This window comes from Schistocerca cancellata, unplaced genomic scaffold (genome assembly GCF_023864275.1).
Source record: "Schistocerca cancellata isolate TAMUIC-IGC-003103 unplaced genomic scaffold, iqSchCanc2.1 HiC_scaffold_782, whole genome shotgun sequence".
NCBI classification, from domain to species: Eukaryota; Metazoa; Arthropoda; class Insecta; order Orthoptera; family Acrididae; genus Schistocerca; species Schistocerca cancellata.
The window spans coordinates 2,295,982-2,322,286 of NW_026046793.1; the positions used below are offsets into that span (position 1 = coordinate 2,295,982).

Consider the following 26,305-nt stretch of genomic DNA (forward strand, 5'->3'; position numbering starts at 1 on the left):
CAACATTTCTTTACAGTCACGTTCGTTGCCTTTATGTCTGTTCAACTTAAGTGACTGCCCTTTTTTGAAAAGTTCATTCCTCTTCAACTGAACTGCCTACTGTGAATTTTTGTTACAGCATCTACAGCCTTAGATAACCTCCAACACATCTCGCCCATCCTCAGTGCTTCAGTATCCAACTCCTTCCACTTTGATTCTTCCAGAAGATTATCTTACACTTCTCTCTACTCTTCATTACTCAATCGTGATCCGAGTATCTGCATCTGGGTATGCCTTAAAACCCAATATCCGATTTTGGAATCTCTTCTTACGATCCAAGTGCATCTCCTCCTCTAATAAATCATTAACAGTATATTCGCTATTACCAGCTGAAATTTGTTGCAGACAGAGCAATTGAAATAATAGTCTGCTCACTCAGAACATGGCATACAGACTGTTATGAAAAATACCCAATCACTGAGACATGTAACATTTCACTGCCACACCGAACACTGAAGTGGAACCGAGGCTTGCAGCAGAAAGTGACTGATTACAATCTGGCAACAACCCAAGATTCTTGGATTTCCCAAATCTTAACCACACCATTATGGCTCACCTATATTACCATCGAGGGAGTACATGCAGGTTATGTAATTAACATAAGAACAATGAACAACTGGAACCAACTGAATGAAGCATTGCAGTTGTACAGACACCGACTTCATCTTCGGGAATAGTTTGCTCTGTCCTGTCGCCCAGATTTTGGCTTTTTGTCATTTTCCTAAATCACTTCAGGCAAATACCAGATATGTGCCTTCAACAAGACCACAGCTAACCAACTGTCCTAGCCTCATAAAACATTCTGTGTGCATGTGTACTGGAGCTACTTGTATTCATAGTGTTATGGTGAGACATCTTACACCATCATGACAATTTCTGGGTTAAATAAGCACATACATAAAACAGAATGACATAGATCTGGTCTGCTGCTATCTGCTCAAGCAGTCTATGAATGATAAAGTACAGATGAAAATCACAGCTGTATCAGTAATGGTAACGCTAATGCAAAAAGAATGGATAGGAAGATCTGTTACGACTAGACCTCTAACAATATATAACAGCAAATAATCACCACAGAGACTTTTTTAAAATAGTGCAAACTTACATTTTTTTCATCAGATTCAGACTTCTTTTTCATTTCAGTCAAAGCCACACGTCTCCGTATCATCTTCACCTCCTCTTCTGGACGGATGCGCATCATCATCTCTTCTATGATTGGTCGTATTTGTGGATTACACACACTGGATAGTACAACATGCTATTACGATTGGTTTGCCGTGTTAAAAATAAAAGTTAATAGTCAAAGAAATAACATAAATACAAAAGTTACAAGACATCAGAAAATATCAGGGTATTTACAAATATTTAGCAAATTACACAGCACAGTAGTGTCACCTAGTGAAATGCACAGTTACCACTGTTTTAAAGTTTTTCATTTGTTACTGTTAGAAAAAACAGCTCAGAAACAGACGAACAACTAGAATGACAACAGCACAACCAGTGTTCGGCTGTAGTGAACTGTTTAAATACAAACAAATATGAACCTAGACTATACTAGATGCCAGTCTCACAACAACCTTTACTTAGCATTCACTTTCATTGCTTTCATCAACTCGACCAAGTTATCACCTTTCACCCTAAACTAGACTTCAGGCTACTGCTACAGAACTGTGTCATCACAACCAATCAACCCCACTTCAGCACGACACCAGTTGTATCGTACTCATTCTAGCAGCTCACCAGAAACTGGCTAAGGTTTTTCAGCTTGCATTTAAGGAAACTTGCGAAAAATGGAAATTGTGTGTGAGAGATTTGTTATACGACTTTACAATTTTTGTAATGGCCAAAATCAACAACCGTGCCTCAAATCCTATTGTTCAACTTTTGATAATCACCTTCACAGATGGCTGTTTACAATTCATCACAAACATGATTCTGTGAGAAGTAAATTATGCTAAGATGAGATCCGAAAGGACTGGCACACGACTTATTGTGATACATCCCAAGGCACGATGAGACTTCAACGTAATTGATTTTGCATTAAGATCTAGCTATGAAAAAGATCTGTTCCCAACAAATGCCACAAAACTTTAGTGTCAATTACTGTAAGGAAATGCTTAAAAAATTCTATCAACGGGAAGCAAGATGTCGATACAAAATCCTAACAGGAGACAAAACTGTCATATTCCAGAAACTAAGTAACGATCACTTGTTTGTGTGTCCGAGTCAAAGTGAGACAAAGAGGTTTACGACAATTACTGAAGTAGAAAAAATAAATTAGAAACTAGAATGCAGATTACCATGGCTGGCTGATCATGAGAATAGAAAGGAGAAGAGAGCCACTCTGCATTACATTAAAACCACCACCCTAAAAGCCGTACAGTGGAGGACACAGAGGGACAAAGGACATACCCTAAAACTCATATCAAATGATAAAACACACCCTCACAAATAGAACATAGAACTAGAGCTACTGTTGGAGCATTGTCGCCTAACACCGAAGGTAGGGTGCTGGGAAATTTAAAAGTCCGCCACAGAGCAGCAAAAAGTGGGCAGTCCAGCAAGAGGTGGACAACTGTAATTTGGAAGCCACACCGATATTGAGGTGGGTCCTCATGACGGAGGAGGTAACTAGGTGTGAGCCATGTACGGCCGATACGGAGTCGACAAAGAACAACTGATTCTATGCAAGAGGCTCGCAGGGAAGACTTCCACAAATTCGCAGTCTCCTTAATGACACACAGTTTGTTGTGCATACTGTTATGTCACTCCGTCTCCCAAAGCTGAAAAACCTTGCGACATAAGACAGAACGCAGGGCAGTTTCATTAGAGATATCCATCTCCAGGGGAGGTTTCCGCATAGCCTGTCAACAAGTTCGTTACCTGGGATTTCAATGTGTCCTGGGGTCCACACAAACACCACTGAACAAGTGGACCGTTCCCAGGCAGACGTGGCCTCCTGCATGTTTGCTACTAAAGGATGGTGAGGGTAGCACTGGTCGGTAGCTCGTAAGCTGCTCAGGGAGTCAGAACAGAGAGGAAACTGCTTACCAGAACAGGAACGAATGTACTAAAGTGGATGAGATATGGCCACCAGCTCTGCAGTAAATACACTGCAGCTGGCAGGCAAGGAATGCTGTTCAATATGGTCTCTGAACATAGGCGAAGCTAACATTACCATCAGCCATCGAGTAAACAACTTCAGAGTCCCAGTACACGTCAAGAATTGAGAGGAAGCGACAGCGGAGAGCGTCTGTGTTTAAATGGTCCTTAGGGCCGTGCAAAAGGTCCAGACAACGTTTCGGCTGAGGTATACACCGTGGAGGTGTACGTGAATGGACCTCAAGCAGAGATGGTAAAGAGAAGGACTCCAGTTCAGAGAGAAGGGATCACACGCGAACCGAAATCGTGAGCCCTAATGTTGGCCGCCGATGCGGGAGGTAAACTGCTGCATGCGGGAAAAGAAGACAGTAATTCAGATGCTCAGAGGAGCTACGAATGTGTGCAACAAAACTGTCAAGCAGTTGTGCACATCAGATCCACAATCGAGGGACTCCTGCCTCCACCAGGACACTGGTCACACGACTCTTTCTAAAAGCTCCTGTTGCTAGGCAAATGCCACAGTGGTGCACTGGGTTGACTAAATGCAATGCTGAGGGCACCACCGAGCCGTAAACCGGACTCCCATAGTGAAGGCAGGATTGAACAAGGGCTCTGTAGAGCTGCAGCAGCGTAGAGCGATCTGCACCCTAGTTGGTGTTGCTCAGGCAGCGGAGGGCACTGAGATGCTGCCAGCACTTCTGCTTACGCTGACTAAGTCAATTGAGCTTCTGGATGTCCTAAGAATCACTATATCCCCACTACAGTGAGTGGATCATCAATAAGATAAAGTTCAGGTTCCGGATGAATGGTACGACGCTGACAGAAGTGCACGACACACGACTTTGCGGCAGAAAACTGGAAGCTGTGGGCTAGAGCCCATGACTGTGCCTTGTGAATGGTACCCTGCACGTGCTGCTCAGCAACACCAGTACTGGAGGAGCAGTACAAAACGCAGAAGCCATCTGCACACAGAGAAGGGGAGACCGACAGCCCTACAGCTGCTGCTAAGCCGTTGATTGGCACTACAAAATTGAGATACACACAATACGGAGCCCCGAGGAATGCCATTCTCCTGAATATGAGGGAGGAGGGGGGGGGGGGGGGGGCGGCGGATTATGGGAGGCACCAACCTGGACACAGAGTACGGAGCTAGAGGAAGTTTTGGATAAGTGGAGACCCCACTTATACAATGTGGCAAGGATATGATGTCACCAGGTCGTGTCAAATGCTTTACGGATGTCAAAAAAGACAGCAACCAGATGTTGGTGTCTGAAAAAGGCTGTTTGGATGGCAGACTTGAGGGACACAAGATTATCAGTGGTAGAGCGACCCTGGCAGAAACCGCCCTGACATGGAGCTAGTAGGCCATGTGACTCCATCTCCCAACCCAACAACAAACACACAATATGTTCCAGCAGCTTATAAAGAACGTCGGTAGGGCCGATGGGCCGATTACTATCCGCATCAAGGGGGTTTTTACTGGGTTTGAGCAGTGGAACGACAGTGTTCTCCCGCCTTGCGATGAAAAGAGGCCATCACACCAGATCTAGTTGAAGATGATGAGGAAATGGCACTTGTAGTCAGAAGAGAGATCATCTGAATGTGGATCCAATCCGGCCCACGAGCTGTGCCGGGTCAATGTGCAAGTGCGCTGAGGAGCTCCCACTCCATAAATGGAGTGTTAAAGGGTTCACTGTGGCGTGTAGTGAATGAGAGGACTTTCCTTTCCACTCACCGTTTCAGGGTGCAAAAGGCTGGGGTGTAGTTCTCCAACACAGAGGTTCAAACATAGTGCTCGGCATTCGCGTTTGCGTCGGTACAGAGCACGCCATTGACGGTAACACCAGGGACACCTGTTGGGGTCTGGTACCCAAAAAGACACCTGATCTTTGTCCAGACATGGGAAGGTGACATGGCACCCAATGGTCGACACCTACCTCTACCAACACTCCTGTTTCCGTCGTTTTACAAGCTGGCATACACGGGTACGGAGCCGCTTAAAGGCTATCAGATACTGTAAAGAGTGCCGCTCATGTCACTGTAGAGCTTGCCAACTAACTGCCTCAGTAATTTCCGGCGACCACCAAGGGACTGTTTCTCGGCGGGGGGGAGGGGGGGGGCACCCTAAAGAGCGAGGGATCACCTGTTCAACCGTCACATCGATGTTACCATGTCAGGGAGAGTTTAACTTAAAGTTTCCCAATCCACCTTGTTTAAAGCCCATCTGGGCAGGCATCTGTGGGCCTGACACAGGGGCAGTGACAGGAAGATGGGGAAGTGGTCACTACCATACAGGTCGTCATGTGATCTCCAGTGGATAGATGGGAAACGTCCTGGGCTGCGAATTGATAAATCAATTCGCAAGTAACTAACCACACTCAAATATGTGGCGGGCCCAGTATTTAGGAGGCAGAGATCGAATTGCGTCAGTAAAGTTTCAACAGCTCTGCCTCGGCCAGTAACCACGGTGCCACCCCACAAGGGGTTATGGGCGTTAAAATCTCCCAAAAGTAGGAAAGGTTTAGGGAGTTGATAAATCAGTGCATCTAATACATTCAGGGGTACTGCACCACCTGGAGGGAGATATACGTTGCAGACAGTTATTTCCAGTGTCATCCATATTCTGACAGCCACAGCTTCAAGAGGGGTTTGAAGGCACACATTTTCACTACAGACCGAGTTTACGACATAAATGTGAACTCCACCCGACACTATTATAATAGCTACGGTTCATGTAATATCCCTTATAGTTGCAGAGGGCAGGGGTCTGCATTGCCGGGAACCAGGTTTCCTGGAGGGCAATGCAGAAAGCAGGTGTAAAGCTTAACAGTTGCCATAGCTCAGCCAGGCGGTGCAAAAAACTGCCGCAATTCCACTGGAGGATGACATCAGCGTGCGACTGGGAAGGCTTGGAACGTTCAACGAGGCAGTTTATGCCTCAGGGTCACCTGCTGCCACCGACTTTTTGCCCGAGCAGTCTATATCCATTGTGTGTGAGGGTCCAGCAGAGCTTTTAGGAAGCAGTGGTGTGTGCGCCACCACAAGTTCCTTGTTCTTGGGGGGTCTTCTTTTCTGATTTCTCGCACTGTTCCTTGGGTTTCCCTGGCTGGGAGGACTTCACTGATTTAGTCTCTGGGACTGAGGATGAGTGTGAAGCCCTACAACCAGCTGCTTTTGGGCTCTTCAGCCACTGGCAGGTGTCACCTTTCCCACTAGCAGAAACCTGGAAGAAAGTGACCAAAGGGACCCCTTCCTGGTGAGAGGAGCCGAAGAGGCCTTACGCTTCTCTGGCTCAGAAGTGGAGACTGAAATCCCTGATGGTTGGGGAGGGAGGGCGGGGGGGTTTTTGCACCCGAAGTAGGTGGTGCGGGAGCACGGGCACCTCCCGGCCGCAGCAAAGGCCACCTGGCATGATGGCCATTGCCGGGAGTCCTGATGCCCCAGGGTGAGTGGCATCTACTCCTTGGCACACGTGGGGAGTTAACGGTGGAGGCATCAACCGACAGGGTACATGGCAGCCCCACCACAACGGACATGCTACAGTGCTGGATATGAGGTGCAAAGAATTCCATGGTCATCATCGGTGCAGAAAACTACACTGCATAGTGGGTGGAGGAAAACAATCACAAAGGTGTCCTCACCCAAGAGATGGAGGATGAGTGGGACTGCAATGCCAGAACAAGGAAGTTGGCTATATATCTCGATGCACGATGGACACTAAGCACCATGTAAGGTGCCCTTACCCAACTGGCTTGCTCGTCAGGAAAATTTTGAAAAATGGAGGTCAAACCCTACAGAGGACCATCACAAAGGTCAAAAAGCATGAGACTCCTTTTAGTTGCCTCTTATGACAGGCAGTAATACCTTTGACCTATTCTAGCCCCCGGACCTGCAAGGGGGCACACACCAATTCATAATAAATTATTCTTATGTTATACCATTTTCTGCTGTTGTTGGTATTACCATATACTCATCTGACCAAAAATCTTTGTCTTTTTCATTTCCCTTCACTCACCACTACTACTATAATTAGATTGAGCCTCTGCATTTCCCTTTTCAGTATTTTCTAGCTTCCATGCCACATTTGAACTTCTGAAATTCAATGGCCAAACTCTTAGAATGTTATCCTTTCATTGATTATTGAAACTTTTTCTCACGGTCACCTTCCCCTACGGCAATCCCCTCCCAGAGATCTGAACAGGGGACTAGTCCAGAATCTTTTGCCAATGGAGAGGTCATCATGACACTCTAACTTACAGGCCACATGTCCTGAGGATACAAGTTATGTGCCTCTAATGCAGTGGTTTCCTTTGCCTTCTGCATCCTCATGCTGTTTATCTTTGCTGATTTTTCTGCCTTTAAGGGCAGTTACCCACCCCAGTTGCTCTGAACCTCTGTCCACTCCTCATCCTTTTGAGAAGGCCGACCATTGAAAGAATGAGGGTGGCTTGTTATGCCGGAAGTCTTTGGCTGACAATCACGATTATTAATCAAATTTAAGTGGTGGCATGTTTCGAACCTGGGACCATGGACAGTTTGATTAGTACTCACAGGTACTACCCCTAGACCACAAGTGCACCACATATGTCCCATCATTAAGCAGACATGCCATCTTGCTATTGCAATGACAAATGATTACATGTATTGTCATGTTAAAGCTTCAACATAGAGATTCTCATGCAACAATCTGGAAGTGACAATACAGGAAATAAATTTCCTGTACAAGTCCATGATCATTGTGAATATTCCACAAATAAAAACATCAGCATCACTTAATATATTTATTTACAATGCTATTTCAGCTAATTCCATCATAAAAACTAACTCAAATTAAAAGAACAGAATTGCATGTCCATTACAAAAAATGGTAGAAAGTAACTGAAGGTTTCGTGACAGACTGCTGGCGACAAACAGACTACTGCTGGCACACAAACAGACTACTGCTGGCACACAAACAGACTACTGCTGGCACACAAACAGACTACTGCTGGCACACAAACAGACTACTGCTGGCACACAAACAGACTACTGCTGGCACACAAACAGACTACTGCTGGCACACAAACAGACTACTGCTGGCACACAAACAGACTACTGCTGGCACACAAACAGACTACTGCTGGCACACAGACTGCTCGGTTTGGTGTAGTTATTTCCGGTGCAGTTCTCTCGTTACTATCTGCAACAGTCATTCACTGCTGCAAGGGAATCCAGGGTCTGTTCACCTTTAAGCTTTCTTCTTTCTTGTTGAAGCTAGTGTCATGTTGCGTATTTCTATGGCGTCTCTGAACAAGGTGGTGTGATAGCTCATCTCTACACAAGTAACTTCTGTGTCAGCAAATTTTACTATGTGGCTGGTCTCATGCTCTGCCAGACAAATTTCTGCACCTGCCCCAACCTGCAATGCCGCTTATTTTACGTGGTCCTGGTGTTCATTGATCATCCTGTCATTCCAATACAAACTTTTCCACATAGTACGCATTGTGTGTGACTGAGCACAGTAAAATTCATCAAAATGGAAGTTACTGCTGTAGACAAAAGCTATCACACCTGCTTCATCAGAGCAGCTACAGAAATACACAAACACGGCACTAACAAGAATGAGAAACACCTCAAGGTGAATGGATCCTGAATTCCCATGCTGCAGAACGACTGCTGCACATAGCAAGCTAAGAACCACACCGGAATTGACTATGGAAAGAGGCCCTTGGACATCAGCACACAAGGTACATAAAATCTACGGCTGCGAGCTCAACTCCACTACACTCCGCCACCAGCAATGGAGGATGAAGCTTTGACAATGCCAGCCACTTTTACTGGTAAAACATCAGAAAAATTATGAATCCTACATCAGCTGAAGAACCAAAAACAAAAGCCAGACAGACAGCACGTCATAAAATATCATGCTACAAGGATGATATATTAGATGTTACAAATTTTTACACTACTGGCCATTAAAATTGTTACACCAAGACGAAATGCAGATGATAAACAGGTATTCATTGGACAGATATATTATACTACAACTGACATGTGATTACATTTTCAAGCAGTTTGGGTGCATAGATTCTGAGAAATCAGTACCCAGAACAACCACCTCAGGCCACAATAACAGCCTTGATACACCTGGGCACTGAGTCAAACAGAGCTTGAAAGGGGTGTACTGGTACAGCTGCCCATGCAGCTTCAACATGATACCATAGTTCATCACGAGCAGTGACTGGCGTATTGTGAAGAGCCAGTTGCTTGGCCACCATTGACCACACATTTTCAGTTGGCGAGAGATCTGGAGAATGTGCTGGCCAGGGCAGCAGTTGAACATTTTCTGTATCCAGAAAGGTCCGTACAGGACCTGCAACATGTGGTCATGCATTACCCTGCTGAAATGTAAGGTTTCACAGGGATCGAATGAAGGGTAGAGCCACAGGTCTTAACACATCTGAAATGTAACTTCCACTGTTCAAAGTGCCGTCAATGCGCACAAGAGGTGACCGAGACGTGTAACCAATGGCACCCCATACAATCACGCCGGGTGATATGCCAGTATGGCAATGACAAATGTGCGTTCACCACGATGTCGTCACACACGGATGCGACCATCATGATGCTGTAAACAGAATCTGGATTCATCCGAAAAAATAACATTTTGCCATTCGTGCACAAAGGTTCGTCGTCAAGTACACCAACGCAGGCGCTCCTGTCTGTGATGCAGCGTCAAGGGTAACCGCAGCCACGGTCTCCGAGCTGATAGTCCGTGCTGCTGCACACGTCGTCGAACTGCTCGTGCAGATGGTTGTTGTCTTGAAAACGTCTTCATCTGTTAACTGAGGGATCGAGATGTGGCTGTACGATCCATTACAGCCATGCGGATAAAATGCGTGTCATCTCGGCTGCTAGTGATATGAGGCCTATGGGATCCAGCACGGCGTTCCTTATTACCCTCCTGAACTCACCGATTCCATATTCTGTCAACAGTCATTGGATGTCGACAAACGCGAGCAGCAATGTCGCGCTACGATGAACTGCAATCGCGATAGCCTACAATACGACCTTTATCAAAGTCGGAAATGTGATGGTACGCATTTCCCCTCTTTACACGCGGCATCACAACAACGTTTCACCAGGCAACGCTGGTCAACTGTTGTGTATGAGAAATCTGTTGGAAACTTTCCTCATGTCAGCACGTTGTAGGTGTCACCACTGGTGACAACCTTGTGTGAATGCTCTGAGAAGCTAATCATTTGCGTATCACAGCATCTTCTTCCTCCCCCCAATGAACCATGGACCTTGCCGTTGGTGGGGAGTCTTGCGTGCCTCAGCGATACAGATGGCCGTACCGTAGGTACAACCACAACGGAGGGGTATCTGTTGAGAGGCCAGACAAACGTGTGGTTCCTGAAGAGACAGCAGCCTTTTCAGTAGTTGCAGGGGCAACAGTCTGGATGATTGACTGATCTGGCGTTGTAACACTAACCAAAACAGCCTTGCTGTGCTGGTACTGCGAACAGTTGAAAGCAAGGGGAAACTACAGCCATAATATTTTCCGAGGGCATGCAGCTTTACTGTATGGTTAAATGATGAAGACGTCTTTTTGGGTAAAATATTCCGCAGGTAAAATAGTCCCCCATTCGGATCTCCGGGTGGGGACTACTCAAGAGGATGTCGTTATCAGGAGAAAGAAAACTGGCGTTCTATGGATCGGAGTGTGGAATGTCAGATCCCTTAATTGGGCAGGTAGGTTAGAAAATTTAAAAAGGGAAATGGATAGGTTAAAGTTAGATAGTGGGAATTAGTGAAGTTCGGTGTCAGGAGGAACAAGACTTTTGGTCAGGCGAATACAGGGTTATGAATACAAAATCAAATAGGGGCAATGCAGGAGTAGGATCAATAATGAATAAAAAAATAGGAATGTGGGTAAGCTACTACAAACAGCATAGTGAACGCATTATTGTGGCCGAGAGACACGAAGCCCATGCCTAGTACAGTAATACAAGTTTATATGCCGAATAGCTCTGCAGATGACTAAGAAATTGAAGAAATGAATGACGAAATAAAAGAAATTATTCAGATAGTGAAGGGAGACGAAAATTTAATAGTCATGGGAGACTGGAATTCGTCAGTAGGAAAAGGGAGAGAAGGAAACTTAGTACGTGAATATGGACTGGGGGTAAGAAATGAAAGAGGAAGCCGCCTGGTAGAATTTTGCACAGAGCACAACTTAATCATAGCTAACACTTGGTTCAAGAATCATAAACGAAGATTGTATACACGGAAAAAGCCTGGAGATACTGACAGGTTTCAGATAGATTATATAATGGTAAGACAGAGATTTAGGAACGAAGTTTTAAATTTTAAGACATTTCCAGGGGCAGATGTGGACTCTGACCACAATCTCTTGGTTATGAACTGTAGATTGAAACTGAAGAAACTGCAAAAAGGTGGGAATTTAAGGAGATGGGACCTGGATAAACTGAAAGAACCAGAGGTTGTACAGAGTTTCAGGGAGAGTGTAAGGGAGCAACTGACAGGAATGGGGGAAAGAAATACAGTAGAAGAAGAATGGGTAGCTTTGAGGGATGAAGTAGTGAAGGCAGCAGAGGATCAAGCAAGTAAAAAGACGAGGGCTAGTAGAAATCCTTGGGTAACAGAAGAAATATTGAATTTAATTGATGAAAGGAGAATATAAAAACACAGTAAATGAAGCAAGCAAAAGGGAGTACAAACGTCTAAAAAATGTGTGCCAGCAGTAGTCTGTTTGTGTGCCAGCAGTAGTCTGTTTGTGTGCCAGCAGTAGTCTGTTTGTGTGCCAGCAGTAGTCTGTTTGTGTGCCAGCAGTAGTCTGTTTGTGTGCCAGCAGTAGTCTGTTTGTGTGCCAGCAGTAGTCTGTTTGTGTGCCAGCAGTAGTCTGTTTGTGTGCCAGCAGTAGTCTGTTTGTGTGCCAGCAGTAGTCTGTTTGTGTGCCAGCAGTAGTCTGTTTGTGTGCCAGCAGTAGTCTGTTTGTGTGCCAGCAGTAGTCTGTTTGTGTGCCAGCAGTAGTCTGTTTGTGTGCCAGCAGTAGTCTGTTTGTGTGCCAGCAGTAGTCTGTTTGTGTGCCAGCAGTAGTCTGTTTGTCGCCAGCAGTCTGTCACGAAACCTTCAGTTACTTTCTACCATTTTTTGTAATGGACATGCAATTCTGTTCTTTTAATTTGAGTTAGTTTTTATGATGGAATTAGCTGAAATAGCATTGTAAATAAATATATTAAGTGATGCTGATGTTTTTATTTGTGGAATATTCACAATGATCATGGACTTGTACAGGAAATTTATTTCCTGTATTGTCACTTCCAGATTGTTGCATGAGAATCTCTATGTTGAAGCTTTAACATGACAATACATGTAATCATTTGTCATTGCAATAGCAAGATGGCATGTCTGCTTAATGATGGGACATATGTGGTGCACTTGTGGTCTAGGGGTAGTACCTGTGAGTACTAATCAAACTGTCCATGGTCCCAGGTTCGAAACATGCCACCACTTAAATTTGATTAATAATCGTGATTGTCAGCCAAAGACTTCCGGCATAACAAGCCACCCTCATTCTTTCAATGGTCGGCCTTCTCAAAAGGATGAGGAGTGGACAGAGGTTCAGAGCAACTGGGGTGGGTAACTGCCCTTAAAGGCAGAAAAATCAGCAAAGATAAACAGCATGAGGATGCAGAAGGCAAAGGAAACCACTGCATTAGAGGCACATAACTTGTATCCTCAGGACATGTGGCCTGTAAGTTAGAGTGTCATGATGACCTCTCCATTGGCAAAAGATTCTGGACTAGTCCCCTGTTCAGATCTCTGGGAGGGGATTGCCGTAGGGGAAGGTGACCGTGAGAAAAAGTTTCAATAATCAATGAAAGGATAACATTCTAAGAGTTTGGCCATTGAATTTCAGAAGTTCAAATGTGGCATGGAAGCTAGAAAATACTGAAAAGGGAAATGCAGAGGCTCAATCTAATTATAGTAGTAGTGGTGAGTGAAGGGAAATGAAAAAGACAAAGATTTTTGGTCAGATGAGTATATGGTAATACCAACAACAGCAGAAAATGGTATAACATAAGAATAATTTATTATGAATAGTGTGTGCCCCCTTGCAGGTCCGGGGGCTAGAATAGGTCAAAGGTATTACTGCCTGTCATAAGAGGCAACTAAAAGGAGTCTCATGCTTTTTGACCTTTGTGATGGTCCTCTGTAGGGTTTGACCTCCATTTTTCAAAATTTTCCTGACGAGCAAGCCAGTTGGGTAAGGGCACCTTACATGGTGCTTAGTGTCCATCGTGCATCGAGATATATAGCCAACTTCCTTCTTCTGGCATTGCAGTCCCACTCATCCTCCATCTCTTGGGTGAGGACACCTTTGTGATTGTTTTCCTCCACCCACTATGCAGTGTAGTTTTCTGCACCGATGATGACCATGGAATTCTTTGCACCTCATATCCAGCACTGTAGCATGTCCGTTGTGGTGGGGCTGCCATGTACCCTGTCGGTTGATGCCTCCACCGTTAACTCCCCACGTGTGCCAAGGAGTAGATGCCACTCACCCTGGGGCATCAGGACTCCCGGCAATGGCCATCATGCCAGGTGGCCTTTGCTGCGGCCGGGAGGTGCCCGTGCTCCCGCACCACCTACTTCGGGTGCAAAAACCCCCCCGCCCTCCCTCCCCAACCATCAGGGATTTCAGTCTCCACTTCTGAGCCAGAGAAGCGTAAGGCCTCTTCGGCTCCTCTCACCAGGAAGGGGTCCCTTTGGTCACTTTCTTCCAGGTTTCTGCTAGTGGGAAAGGTGACACCTGCCAGTGGCTGAAGAGCCCAAAAGCAGCTGGTTGTAGGGCTTCACACTCATCCTCAGTCCCAGAGACTAAATCAGTGAAGTCCTCCCAGCCAGGGAAACCCAAGGAACAGTGCGAGAAATCAGAAAAGAAGACCCCCCAAGAACAAGGAACTTGTGGTGGCGCACACACCACTGCTTCCTAAAAGCTCTGCTGGACCCTCACACACAATGGATATAGACTGCTCGGGCAAAAAGTCGGTGGCAGCAGGTGACCCTGAGGCATAAACTGCCTCGTTGAACGTTCCAAGCCTTCCCAGTCGCACGCTGATGTCATCCTCCAGTGGAATTGCGGCAGTTTTTTGCACCGCCTGGCTGAGCTATGGCAACTGTTAAGCTTTACACCTGCTTTCTGCATTGCCCTCCAGGAAACCTGGTTCCCGGCAATGCAGACCCCTGCCCTCTGCAACTATAAGGGATATTACATGAACCGTAGCTATTATAATAGTGTCGGGTGGAGTTCACATTTATGTCGTAAACTCGGTCTGTAGTGAAAATGTGTGCCTTCAAACCCCTCTTGAAGCTGTGGCTGTCAGAATATGGATGACACTGGAAATAACTGTCTGCAACGTATATCTCCCTCCAGGTGGTGCAGTACCCCTGAATGTATTAGATGCACTGATTTATCAACTCCCTAAACCTTTCCTACTTTTGGGAGATTTTAACGCCCATAACCCCTTGTGGGGTGGCACCGTGGTTACTGGCCGAGGCAGAGCTGTTGAAACTGTACTGACGCAATTCGATCTCTGCCTCCTAAATACTGGGCCCGCCACATATTTGAGTGTGGTTAGTTACTTGCGAATTGATTTATCAATTCGCAGCCCAGGACGTTTCCCATCTATCCACTGGAGATCACATGACGACCTGTATGGTAGTGACCACTTCCCCATCTTCCTGTCACTGCCCCTGTGTCAGGCCCACAGATGCCTGCCCAGATGGGCTTTAAACAAGGTGGATTGGGAAACTTTAAGTTAAACTCTCCCTGACATGGTAACATCGATGTGACGGTTGAACAGGTGATCCCTCGCTCTTTAAGGTGCCCCCCCCCACCCCCCCCCCCACCCCCCCGCCGAGAAACAGTCCCTTGGTGGTCGCCGGAAATTACTGAGGCAGTTAGTTGGCAAGCTCTACAGTGACATGAGCGGCACTCTTTACAGTATCTGATAGCCTTTAAGCGGCTCCGTACCCGTGTATGCCAGCTTGTAAAACGACGGAAACAGGAGTGTTGGTAGAGGTAGGTGTCGACCATTGGGTGCCATGTCACCTTCCCATGTCTGGACAAAGATCTGGTGTCTTTTTGGGTACCAGACCCCAACAGGTGTCCCTGGTGTTACCGTCAATGGCGTGCTCTGTACCGACGCAAACGCGAATGCCGAGCACTATGTTTGAACCTCTGTGTTGGAGAACTACACCCCAGCCTTTTGCACCCTGAAACGGTGAGTGGAAAGGAAAGTCCTCTCATTCACTACACGCCACAGTGAACCCTTTAACACTCCATTTATGGAGAGGGAGCTCCTCAGCGCACTTGCACATTGACCCGGCACAGCTCGTGGGCCGGATTGGATCCACATTCAGATGATCTCTCTTCTGACTACAAGTGCCATTTCCTCATCATCTTCAACTAGATCTGGTGTGATGGCCTCTTTTCATCGCAAGGCGGGAGAACACTGTCGTTCCACTGCTCAAACCCAGTAAAAACCCCCTTGATGCGGATAGTAATCGGCCCATCGGCCCTACCGACGTTCTTTATAAGCTGCTGGAACATATTGTGTGTTTGTTGTTGGGTTGGGAGATGGAGTCACATGGCCTACTAGCTCCATGTCAGGGCGGTTTCTGCCAGGGTCGCTCTACCACTGATAATCTTGTGTCCCTCAAGTCTGCCATCCAAACAGCCTTTTTCAGACACCAACATCTGGTTGCTGTCTTTTTTGACATCCGTAAAGCATTTGACACGACCTGGTGACATCATATCCTTGCCACATTGTATAAGTGGGGTCTCCACTTATCCAAAACTTCCTCTAGCTCCGTACTCTGTGTCCAGGTTGGTGCCTCCCATAATCCGCCGCCCCCCCCCCCCCCCCCTCCTCCCTCATATTCAGGAGAATGGCATTCCTCGGGGCTCCGTATTGTGTGTATCTCAATTTTGTAGTGCCAATCAACGGCTTAGCAGCAGCTGTAGGGCTGTCGGTCTCCCCTTCTCTGTGTGCAGATGGCTTCTGCGTTTTGTACTGCTCCTCCAGTACTGGTGTTGCTGAGCAGCACATGCAGGGTGCCATTCACAAGGCACAGTCATGGGCTCTAGCCCACAGCTTCCAGTTTTCTGCCGCAAAGTCGTGTGTCGTGCACTTCTGTCAGCGTCGTACCATTCATCCGGAACCTGAACTTTATCTTATTGATGATCCACTCACTGTAGTGGGGATATAGTGATTCTTAGGACATCCAGAAGCTCAATTGACTTAGTCAGCGTAAGCAGAAGTGCTGGCAGCATCTCAGTGCCCTCCGCTGCCTGAGCAACACCAACTAGGGTGCAGATCGCTCTACGCTGCTGCAGCTCTACAGAGCCCTTGTTCAATCCTGCCTTCACTATGGGAGTCCGGTTTACGGCTCGGTGGTGCCCTCAGCATTGCATTTAGTCAACCCAGTGCACCACTGTGGCATTTGCCTAGCAACAGGAGCTTTTAGAAAGAGTCGTGTGACCAGTGTCCTGGTGGAGGCAGGAGTCCCTCGATTGTGGATCTGATGTGCACAACTGCTTGACAGTTTTGTTGCACACATTCGTAGCTCCTCTGAGCATCTGAATTACTGTCTTCTTTTCCCGCATGCAGCAGTTTACCTCCCGCATCGGCGGCCAACATTAGGGCTCACGATTTCGGTTCACGTGTGATCCCTTCTCTCTGAACTGGAGTCCTTCTCTTTACCATCTCTGCTTGAGGTCCATTCACGTACACCTCCACGGTGTATACCTCAGCCGAAACGTTGTCTGGACCTTTTGCACGGCCCTAAGGACCATTTAAACACAGACGCTCTCCGCTGTCGCTTCCTCTCAATTCTTGACGTGTACTGGGACTCTGAAGTTGTTTACTCGATGGCTGATGGTAATGTTAGCTTCGCCTATGTTCAGAGACCATATTGAACAGCATTCCTTGCCTGCCAGCTGCAGTGTATTTACTGCAGAGCTGGTGGCCATATCTCATCCACTTTAGTACATTCGTTCCTGTTCTGGTAAGCAGTTTCCTCTCTGTTCTGACTCCCTGAGCAGCTTACGAGCTACCGACCAGTGCTACCCTCACCATCCTTTAGTAGCAAACATGCAGGAGGCCACGTCTGCCTGGGAACGGTCCACTTGTTCAGTGGTGTTTGTGTGGACCCCAGGACACGTTGAAATCCCAGGTAACGAACTTGTTGACAGGCTATGCGGAAACCTCCCCTGGAGATGGATATCTCTAATGAAACTGCCCTGCGTTCTGTCTTATGTCGCAAGGTTTTTCAGCTTTGGGAGACGGAGTGACATAACAGTATGCACAACAAACTGTGTGTCATTAAGGAGACTGCGAATATGTGGAAGTCTTCCCTGCGAGCCTCTTGCATAGAATCAGTTGTTTGTCGACTCAGTATCGGCCGTACATGGCTCACACCTAGTTACCTCCTCCGTCATGAGGACCCACCTCAATATCGGTGTGGCTTCCAAATTACAGTTGTCCACCTCTTGCTGGACTGCCCACTTTTTGCTGCTCTGTGGCGGACTTTTAAATTTCCCAGCACCCTACCTTCGGTGTTAGGCGACAATGCTCCAACAGTAGCTCTAGTTCTATGTTCTATTTGTGAGGGTGTGTTTTATCATTTGATATGAGTTTTAGGGTATGTCCTTTGTCCCTCTGTGTCCTCCACTGTACGGCTTTTAGGGTGGTGGTTTTAATGTAATGCAGAGTGGCTCTCTTCTCCTTTCTATTCTCATGATCAGCCAGCCATGGTAATCTGCATTCTAGTTTCTAATTTATTTTTTCTACTTCAGTAATTGTCGTAAACCTCTTTGTCTCACTTTGACTCGGACACACAAACAAGTGATCGTTACTTAGTTTCTGGAATATGACAGTTTTGTCTCCTGTTAGGATTTTGTATCGACATCTTGCTTCCCGTTGATAGAATTTTTTAAGCATTTCCTTACAGTAATTGACACTAAAGTTTTGTGGCATTTGTTGGGAACAGATCTTTTTCATAGCTAGATCTTAATGCAAAATCAATTACGTTGAAGTCTCATCGTGCCTTGGGATGTATCACAATAAGTCGTGTGCCAGTCCTTTCGGATCTCATCTTAGCATAATTTACTTCTCACAGAATCATGTTTGTGATGAATTGTAAACAGCCATCTGTGAAGGTGATTATCAAAAGTTGAACAATAGGATTTGAGGCACGGTTGTTGATTTTGGCCATTACAAAAATTGTAAAGTCGTATAACAAATCTCTCACACACAATTTCCATTTTTCGCAAGTTTCCTTAAATGCAAGCTGAAAAACCTTAGCCAGTTTCTGGTGAGCTGCTAGAATGAGTACGATACAACTGGTGTCGTGCTGAAGTGGGGTTGATTGGTTGTGATGACACAGTTCTGTAGCAGTAGCCTGAAGTCTAGTTTAGGGTGAAAGGTGATAACTTGGTCGAGTTGATGAAAGCAATGAAAGTGAATGCTAAGTAAAGGTTGTTGTGAGACTGGCATCTAGTATAGTCTAGGTTCATATTTGTTTGTATTTAAACAGTTCACTACAGCCGAACACTGGTTGTGCTGTTGTCATTCTAGTTGTTCGTCTGTTTCTGAGCTGTTTTTTCTAACAGTAACAAATGAAAAACTTTAAAACAGTGGTAACTGTGCATTTCACTAGGTGACACTACTGTGCTGTGTAATTTGCTAAATATTTGTAAATACCCTGATATTTTCTGATGTCTTGTAACTTTTGTATTTATGTTATTTCTTTGACTATTAACTTTTATTTTTAACACGGCAAACCAATCGTAATAGCATGTTGTACTATCCAGTGTGTGTAATCCACAAATACGACCAATCATAGAAGAGATGATGATGCGCATCCGTCCAGAAGAGGAGGTGAAGATGATACGGAGACGTGTGGCTTTGACTGAAATGAAAAAGAAGTCTGAATCTGATGAAAAAAATGTAAGTTTGCACTATTTTAAAAAAGTCTCTGTGGTGATTATTTGCTGTTATATATTGTTAGAGGTCTAGTCGTAACAGATCTTCCTATCCATTCTTTTTGCATTAGCGTTACCATTACTGATACAGCTGTGATTTTCATCTGTACTTTATCATTCATAGACTGCTTGAGCAGATAGCAGCAGACCAGATCTATGTCATTCTGTTTTATGTATGTGCTTATTTAACCCAGAAATTGTCATGATGGTGTAAGATGTCTCACCATAACACTATGAATACAAGTAGCTCCAGTACACATGCACACAGAATGTTTTATGAGGCTAGGACAGTTGGTTAGCTGTGGTCTTGTTGAAGGCACATATCTGGTATTTGCCTGAAGTGATTTAGGAAAATGACAAAAAGCCAAAATCTGGGCGACAGGACAGAGCAAACTATTCCCGAAGATGAAGTCGGTGTCTGTACAACTGCAATGCTTCATTCAGTTGGTTCCAGTTGTTCATTGTTCTTATGTTAATTACATAACCTGCATGTACTCCCTCGATGGTAATATAGGTGAGCCATAATGGTGTGGTTAAGATTTGGGAAATCCAAGAATCTTGGGTTGTTGCCAGATTGTAATCAGTCACTTTCTGCTGCAAGCCTCGGTTCCACTTCAGTGTTCGGTGTGGCAGTGAAATGTTACATGTCTCAGTGATTGGGTATTTTTCATAACAGTCTGTATGCCATGTTCTGAGTGAGCAGACTATTATTTCAATTGCTCTGTCTGCAACAAATTTCAGCTGGTAATAGCGAATATACTGTTAATGATTTATTAGAGGAGGAGATGCACTTGGATCGTAAGAAGAGATTCCAAAATCGGATATTGGGTTTTAAGGCATACCCAGATGCAGATACTCGGATCACGATTGAGTAATGAAGAGTAGAGAGAAGTGTAAGATAATCTTCTGGAAGAATCAAAGTGGAAGGAGTTGGATACTGAAGCACTGAGGATGGGCGAGATGTGTTGGAGGTTATCTAAGGCTGTAGATGCTGTGACAAAAATTCACAGTAGGCAGTTCAGTTGAAGAGGAATGAACTTTTCAAAAAAGGGCAGTCACTTAAGTTGAACAGACATAAAGGCAACGAAAGTGACTGTAAAGAAATGTTGGGTTACCGAAGAAATACAGGGTGAGCACAGTCTTGCCCTGATCATAAAAAATTATAACAGAATAACCATTTGTCATAGTAAGTTACATTTGATGCTGTTACATAGGTTAGTGTTACTAGTTGTTGCGACCAGTAGATGGTGCTAGTGCTCCACAACACCAATGCGGTCTGTTAGGTCACGTTAATTGCTGGAGAAATGGCATCAGAGCAGGTGAAAGAGCAGTGTGTGCTTTCTTTTCACAAAACGAAATCACCAGTCGGTGTTCGGCGTAAATTTCGGGCTTCTTATGGACGCAGCCCTCCTGACTTTAAATCGGTAAAGCGAGGTATGCAAAGTTTAACGAAACGGGCAGTGTTGAAGATCGTCCTCGAAGTGGCAGGCCTTGTGTAAGTGATGCAACTGTTGATAGTGTTAGACAATCATTTCGACAGAGTCCGTCTAAATCGACTCGTCGAGCTTCTTGTGAACTTCAAATATCGCAAGCAAGTGTGGTGAAGATTCTTCGTGAAAGGCTTAGGTTGTGTGCTTACAAAGTGCAAATCTTGCAGGCCTTGCAACCGAATGATTTGCTGACACATGCTGAATTTGCAGCTGAGATTCTAAACAGGATTGATGGTGCTAATGATTACTTAAATCGCATATTCTTTACTGATGTATCCACCTTTCGTGTCAGTGGAATGGTAACGAGGCATAATGTCCATACAAGGGGTTCAGAGTCTCTACATGCTACTGTACAGTTACTGTGAAACAGTGAAAAAATGAATGTTTGGTGTGGCCTCATGCATAACAAGGTTTTTGGTCTGTTTTTCATCACGGAAAAATCCATTACCGCTAACATTTACTTCCATGTTTGGCAACAGTTCATTGCCACACAGTTAGAAGAATATAGACCGTGGATACTTTTCCAGCAAGATGGAGCACCCCCCATTGGGCTTTGATAGTGCGTGATTTCCTGGATGAAACATTGCCGGATCGGTGGCTTGCAAAGAACGGTCCAACACCCTGGCCACCCTGCTCTCCAGATATTACGCCCCTTCACCTTTTTTTCTGGGGCTATATCGAGGACAGTCTTCGTCACACCAGTTGCTGACATTGATGAACTGAAGGCTAGGATACAAGTTGCTGTGGATACCGTGACAGAATACATGTTACGAAACACCTGGTGGGAATGTGAATACCACCTCAACATTCTCCAAGCTACCGAGGGAGCACACATTGTGGTTTACTAACATAAGTGGTCTAAAAAAACTAGTAACTATGTAACGGCATCAAATGTAAATTATTATGTACTTTCAACATAGCAGCACAGTCAGCAATTGTGATAATCTAATATATAAGAAACTATCAGCCTCGATTGTGGTAATGAAACAAACCTTTACCTAGGTTTCAGCCCAAATAATTGAGGCTTCTTCAGAAGATTCACCTGAATCTATAATTTGTCTAAGAGGGCATGGTCTAGAAATAAGACATGCCCTCTTAGACAAATTATAGGTTCACGTATATCTTCTGAAGACAGGTCAATTATTTGGGCTGAAACCTAGGTAAAGATTGGTTTCATTACCGCAATCAAGGCTGATAGTTTCTTATATATTAGTAAATTATTATGTCAAATGGTTATTCTGTAATAAATTGTTTTAATCATAGCTGCACTAGTTGGAACACTCTCCCATAACCTCCAGGCCTCGATCTTCCCTAATTGCTGTCCTCCATCTGCCTCTGCCCACTTCTCTTCTCCCCCTCTGTAGCACTGCACACCAGTGTGCATGGGTCAGTGAAGTGGTGAAATGCACCTATTCTAAACTTGCCAAATTACTTGTGCTCGAGCTACAGAAAGTGGTATTAGTTGGGGTAATTCACTGATGACTTCAGGGAATTGCTTCCGATGTATGAACACATAGGCTAAGAAGTGCACTGTCCAGTGAAGGAGGTTATGTAGAGTAACATAGTGCTTTTTAATTTCATTTATCTTCAGTAAAATTTGTAAGCAAATGTGGAGCCATATTATGTCTGAATTACCTCCATTCAAAAATTTCTTGGAATAGTCTTTCGCCGGCCGGAGTGGCCGTGCGGTTCTAGGCGCTACAGTCGCAGGTTCGAATCCTGTCTCGGGCATGGATGTGTAGGATGTCCTTAGGTTAGTTAGGTTCAATTACTTCTAAGTTCTAGGTGACTGATGACCTCAGAAGTTAAGTCGCAATGTGCTTAGAGCCTTTTGAATCAATAGTCTTTCATTGTAACATTCTCTACCATTTTGTTTCTAATACTACTTCCAAATCAGTTTAAAGCTGATGTGACATTCTTTTGGTTTTGGCTGACACTATTTTTGAATACTGAGGCGAGTATTTTTTGTACTGTAGAACAATAAAAATTCATTAGTAAATTTGTTGTGAGCTACTTTACCTTTCCTTCATACTGTGTTCTAATAACTTTCCTCAGTATGAATAAAATATATAGTAAATTATTACATATTCCTGTTGTTACAGAGTATTAATATTGAACATGCTATTCATATTGAACATCATACTGGGTGTACATAAAGTCCAGGAACACTTTAAATTATTTATTGCACACGAACTAAATATTGTACAGATGTCATGCATATTGCATTTTGAAGAGAAACTCTGAAAGGTGCGTTTTTTTGCAAGCATTCAGTATGCAAACCGTGAGTGACTCAGCAGATGTCAATATGGTAATAGAATTCTTGCCATGCCCATACCAGTGTGGCAGTCACTTCTTGTATTCTCCCGGAGCTCTTCTACGTTGAGTGGTAGAAGCAGTACGTACACCAGATCATTAATTTGCCCCCATAGAAAAAAAAAGTCTCTCACAGTGTGATTTGGCGATTGGGGAAGCCATTTCATGAAGCAGCTGTCCTCTTCTGTAACACAGTCGTGTTTTGGCTAGCACTGACTATTGGCAAATTGCCAAACTACGCTATGGCTGTATATGTGTGGGGGGGGGAGGGAGGGGAGGAGAGGGAGAGAGACTTTCAGTTTCTCTTCAAAATGACATATGTATGATATCTGTACAGTGTTTGGTTCTTGTGCAATAAATAATTGAAAGTGTTCCCGGACTTGATGTACACCCTGTATTCATATTTCTTAGCAAACTTGTTTACAATGCTAGCTCAATGTGTAATAACCACCATTAAATCAAGTGGCAACTAAAAGTGTTTAATTAGCAGCCATGGAAGTTAGATAAATAAAACTTGCTCTCACATACAACAAAAAATTACTTCTGGAAAATTTGGAATTTCAACCTGGAAATCTCAGAAATTGTATGATGAGTCATCACCTTGAGCTTTTTTGCATGTTGATTGTTTTCCATATTTCTCAGCACTGACAGACAGTTTACTAAATTTATTGAAAATATTTATATAGTATGTCTGTCTTCCATAAACAGCTATCTGATGACTGACACTGGTCTATCAGTCCAGTTGTCATTACATTCAAGCCAAACCCACAAAAATAACAACTAATTATTAATAATGCTGCATTTTATTTCTTGCAGTCAAAGGAAGAAGAAAGGTTAGCATTGCTAAGAGAATACAAAGCATTAAAAATGGAAGTCCAGGAAAAGAAAGCAAAGGAATTAGCACAAAAGGAGAGGATAGAATCTCTTAAAAGAGAGATCAAAGAAAAACGTACGTCTTTTCCAATGTTGGTTAGTTAATGCCTTGTAATATGCAATAGTTGATTTTAATTATTGTTAATATTACTATTACTAGTAGTGTTTCAATATTTATACCACCATACAGCTGAAATTCAGTCCCAGTAGTGATCATTCAAATGGTGTCATAAACTGTTTTTGAGAGTGTGCTACAGAAAGTGCTAAAGTTGGAGACAAATGTCTGAGAATTCAGGCAAAGGAATTGTTAAAAGTATATAGACATGGGCACCATTAAAAGGACAGACTGCTTAAATACTACTTTGATGGTTGCTAGAAAGTTTTTCCTTTCCTGCAGTGTAAATGATGTGCTGCTACTCTGTCAGAAGATTATAGGCATCTTTGCAATCATCCAATATCTTTCTTAGAAGCAGAGCCACATGACATCATCTGAAAATCTTTTTGGAAGGTTTCACATCCACATATATGCATTATTCCATCCAGGAATTTCCAGTGTTATGCATTCCCACATGTTGCATGATGTTGAAGAGAGTGGGGAGGGGGGGGTTGAGAGAGAGAGAGAGAGAGAGAGAGAGAGAGACTGACTGACTGACTGACTGACTGAAGGTCATCAGTAAAGAACATGTAACTAACATTTCACAATTTGTTGTGATCAACCATAAAGGAACTAGTAGTACATTGGTAATAAAACATACATGCATAATAAATATACTCATTTCAAAGATGTTTCCTTTTCAGTGTATTATACTTAAACTATCCTCTCTACCGTGATCAATTCGATGAGATGATAGGAGTTATACAGTTGCTCTCAGATCCGCAGCACTGTAGCAGATGTGATTTCATGTCAACATCTAGATAGTTCTTTGCTCCAGGAATGCATCATTGTTTCACTTTTTGTCTTCATTTTACAACTCCTTTTAGAGACATTCGTTGTGATCAACCATTCTTCAGAGACCTTTAATGTGTGACAAAATTAGTGTTGCTTGCAAATGTCAAATTTTTGAATTGTTCTCCTTGCATTTTGATTCCTTTGCCATATTTTTCTGTTGTCCTCCACTGCTTGTTCAGTCTACCTATTGAATAGCATTGGGGATAGGCTACAAACCTGATTCACTCCATTCTTGATCACTGCTTCCCTTTCGTGTCCTCAGACTCACAGCTGCATTCTGGTTTTTTATAAAAGTTGTAAATAGTCTTTTGCTCCCTTTTTTAATTATACAACTTTCAGTATTTCAAATAGTGTATTCCAGTCAAATTTGTCAAAAGAATTCATGTAAATCTACAAATGCTATAAACACTGATTTGCCTTTCTTTAACCAGTCTTCTAAGATAAATGGCAGGATCAGTATTGCCTCATATGGTCCTACATTTCTCCAGGGAGATGTGATTATTCAGAAGTAATGACAAGGATGGGCTTTCTGTAAGTTCTGGTAGAAGTCTTGTCTGTATGTAGCCACTTTGTCAGTGACATTGTTGTCAAGGTTATGCAGTGCACACAGCCAAAGAAAGTGTCAGGACTGTTTGACTGGTGAAATGAAAGCTTTGAAAAAACTTGACTAATGCCAAATGAAAAGGCAGAGTAACAGGCGGAATATAATGCCCAATTAAGTCCCACCTCCAAGGTGTCATTGAGGCAAACAGTATCACTTTTGTGAGGAGTGCCAAAGACAATCACACAGTTGGCTATGGTGCTGAGTCCTCTCTCCACCCCACCCCCCACCCCCTCCCCTTTTCCCCACAGCATGACACAGCAGATAATGGCTGTTTGCCATGGGAATTAAAGGTGACAATGTCAGCTTGTCCTCAGGAAATGTAATCTGTCATTTTTGTATTGGCCTAGTCTGCAATTTCGTAGACACAGCCTTTGATCCCATAAAAGCATTATAACTGCCATATTTTGAAGGTAAAAACAGTCATACTCGGCAATCTACACATTGTGATTTCACTATTTCTTGGTTGACATTGCGTCATGGGCTAACAGCTTGAAAGTAAGGAAATTATTCAGTATTATGTGAATGAAAAGGTGTATACAGGGTTGTCCATTGATCGTGACTAGGCCAAATATCTCATGAAATGAGCGTCAAACGAAAAAACTACAAAGAACGAAACTTGTTTAGCTTGAAAGGGGAAACCAGACGGCACTATGGTTGGCTCGCTAGATGGCGCTGCCATAGATCAAACAGATATCAACTGTGTTTTTTTTAAATAGGAACCCCCATTTTTATTACATATTCGTGTAATATGTACAGAAATATGAATGTTTTAGTTGGACCACTTTTTTCGCTTTGTAATAGATGGCGCTGTAATAGTCACAAACGTATAAGTACGTGGTATCACGTAACTTTCCGCCAGTGCGAATGGTATTTGCTTC

At 44.1% G+C, this 26,305-nt stretch overlaps 1 protein-coding gene across 1 annotated transcript in view; it reads right to left on the reverse strand.

Annotated features, from left to right (window-relative positions):
• Positions 1–26,305, reverse strand: part of LOC126143131 (disks large homolog 5-like) — a 221,608-nt gene that overhangs the window by 60,282 nt on the left and 135,021 nt on the right. The window contains exon 2 of the mRNA XM_049915341.1: positions 1,145–1,297. Coding sequence (XP_049771298.1) covers positions 1,145–1,243 — 99 coding nt within the window. The 5' untranslated portion in view covers positions 1,244–1,297. The remainder of the gene's footprint in view (positions 1–1,144; positions 1,298–26,305) is intronic.